This window comes from Scyliorhinus canicula, chromosome 23 (assembly GCF_902713615.1).
Source record: "Scyliorhinus canicula chromosome 23, sScyCan1.1, whole genome shotgun sequence".
In the NCBI taxonomy this organism is placed as follows: domain Eukaryota; kingdom Metazoa; phylum Chordata; class Chondrichthyes; order Carcharhiniformes; family Scyliorhinidae; genus Scyliorhinus; species Scyliorhinus canicula.
In genome coordinates, this window is record NC_052168.1 from 1601409 (window position 1) to 1603789 (window position 2381).

General features: G+C 46.7%; 1 protein-coding gene across 1 annotated transcript; it reads left to right on the plus strand.

The window, feature by feature from the left end:
- Positions 1-201: 201 nt before the first annotated feature.
- LOC119956614 (protein FMC1 homolog) lies at positions 202-914 on the plus strand. The gene is made up of 2 exons (XM_038783951.1): positions 202-208; positions 481-914. Exons 1-2 carry the CDS (start codon positions 202-204, stop codon positions 705-707), a joined length of 234 nt encoding a protein of 77 aa, XP_038639879.1. The 3' UTR covers positions 708-914.
- Positions 915-2381: the final 1467 nt, after the last annotated feature.

Genomic DNA, 2381 nt, shown 5'->3' on the forward strand with positions numbered 1-2381 from the left:
CCACCCCCGGCAACCTAACCCACTCAACCCCCCCAACATCACCCCTTCCCCCAATCCCAACCACACCCCCACCCCCAAAAATGACCCAAGCCCCCTCCAACCTCAACCTCCTCCCCTCAATCCCAACCTCCCATTTAGTTTTAAGGAGCTGTAAAAATTTGCATTTGTACAATTGCCAAAGTGCTTCATGGGGTGAGGGAAATGGATGGTGAGGTTTTCAGTCCGCGTTTCAGCTGCTGTGTTGGGCAGTAATTTGCTGCTAGTGACTTGTCCCTTCAAACACCCAGTCTACTTCTGCTCAATTCCAGGTCACATCAGCTTTACGTTTAGTGCCTGTTATTTCTGAAGTTGGTTTTAGACGGGTTTGTCTGCTCCTACGAACTTCGCTGCAAACGACTAGCTCGATTCCACTGATTGTGTGAAATGAAATTTGCCCCAATGGGTTTGTGGTAAGAATTCTCTGAACTGTATATTAACCAGCTGCTCACTCTGGTTTGGTACAGGTTACCAGTGAGAAGCTGTGCCGTGCCCAACATGAACTGTATCACCAGGCATCCACCTACTTGTGCCTGCTGCAGAGTGTCCGGCAGCACCTGGCACTGCACCAGGAGTACCACAGCAAGGGAGAACGGTCATCTCGTGATGTGGCACAGCTTGTCGGACTCAAACTGCCGCAACAACCTGGAGGCAAAGGATGGGAGAAGTGAGGATTTGTTGCTGGAATCCACTGTCACGTTCCATGTAGTCCCACTTTCTGCAGTTCACCCTGTTCATTAACTTGTTAATGTAATTTCTGTGATGGTTTTGCTCACTGGCAAAGTAGATGTCACCCCGAGGGCAATCGTTTCCCGTGCACAGCGGAGCTCTCAGTTTGTCAATGATTCATGAAGTAATTAAAAACAGACTTAATTAAACCTAGTTTGTCACAGAAAAACTTATTATTAACACAGAGTTAGATGTAAGGACTGGAACGATGAAATGCATGAATCCTGATTTGAATTTGAGGCCTGTTTTATGCCGGTCAGTACAAAATTACTTGGGCCCATGCCTGCTCCAAATGATTTGGTTTGAATTACACCATTGGACACTAAGGGGCAAGTTTTTCTGGTATCTATCCCTGTTGTATTCATAGAATTATCGAATCATAGAATTTACAGTGCAGAAGGAGGTCATTCGGTCCATTGAGCCTGCACAGGCTCTTGGAAAGAGCACTCACTTAAGCCCACACCTCCACCCATCCCTGTAACCCCACCTAACCTGAGGGCAATTTATCATTGCCAATCCACCTAACCTGCACATCTTTGGACTGTGGGAGGAAACCGGAGCACCCAGAGGAAACCCACGCAGATTCATATGAAACCCACGTATTCTTTTCATCCTAACCTCCTCCCCTTCCTGAAGGTGCCGACTCCCTGCTGTATGATCCAATTGGTATCAGTTGGCATCCAGTGCCTTGCCAATTCCATAGCTGATGTTCCCAGCCTATTTCATCAGAGGAATTCCACTGTTATACCCACTCTTAGCCCGTCTGCACGCTCACACTCGCTCAATTTTCTGAAGCAGTGCTAGGGAAACGACACTGACTGAGTTTCTTCTCTTCCCCCCCCCCCCCCCCCAAGGTGGTGGGGCCAGTTTTATTGACCTTATTCCCGAGGTCATCATGCCCTATATGTTGCATTGATACCTCCCCACATTTACCCACTGGACAATTATGTTTTATTGTAAGGAAGATGTAGATCTGAGGAGAAACGCAGCTGAAACGTTTCAGCAGAATTCACATCAGGTGAAGAATTGGAAATAACGCTCAGCAATTCTTGGAAAATTTATACACAATTGAGGAAACCTGAGGGTGGATTTGTTGCAGCCAAACCTCATTTTTTTTAAAAATAATTTTTATTGAAAAATGTTGTATTTATACAACAACGACGAACCGTAATAAATACCAACAATAACAATAATGGTAACAGTCATAAACATTTGCCCATCCTCAATGAACAGCAAAACATATTAACAACAACTTAAATTAACACAATGTTAAGTTACATAACCATAGAAAAAATAGAAACAATAAGGAACACATCCCCTCTTTCCCCCCCCCCCCCCCCCCCGGGTTGCTGCTGCTATTGACCCAGTTACCTCACGGTAGCATGATGGTTAGCATCAATGCTTCACAGCTCCAGGGTGGTCCCAGGTTCGATTCCCGGCTGGGTCACTGTCTGTGTGGAGTCTGCACGTCCTCCCCGTGTCTGCGTGGGTTTCCTCCGGGTGCTCCGGTTTCCTCCCACAGTCCAAAGATGTGCGGGTTAGGTGGATTGGCCAGGCTAAATTGCCCGTAGTGTAAGGTTAATGGGGGATTGTTGGGTTACGGGTATACGGGTTAC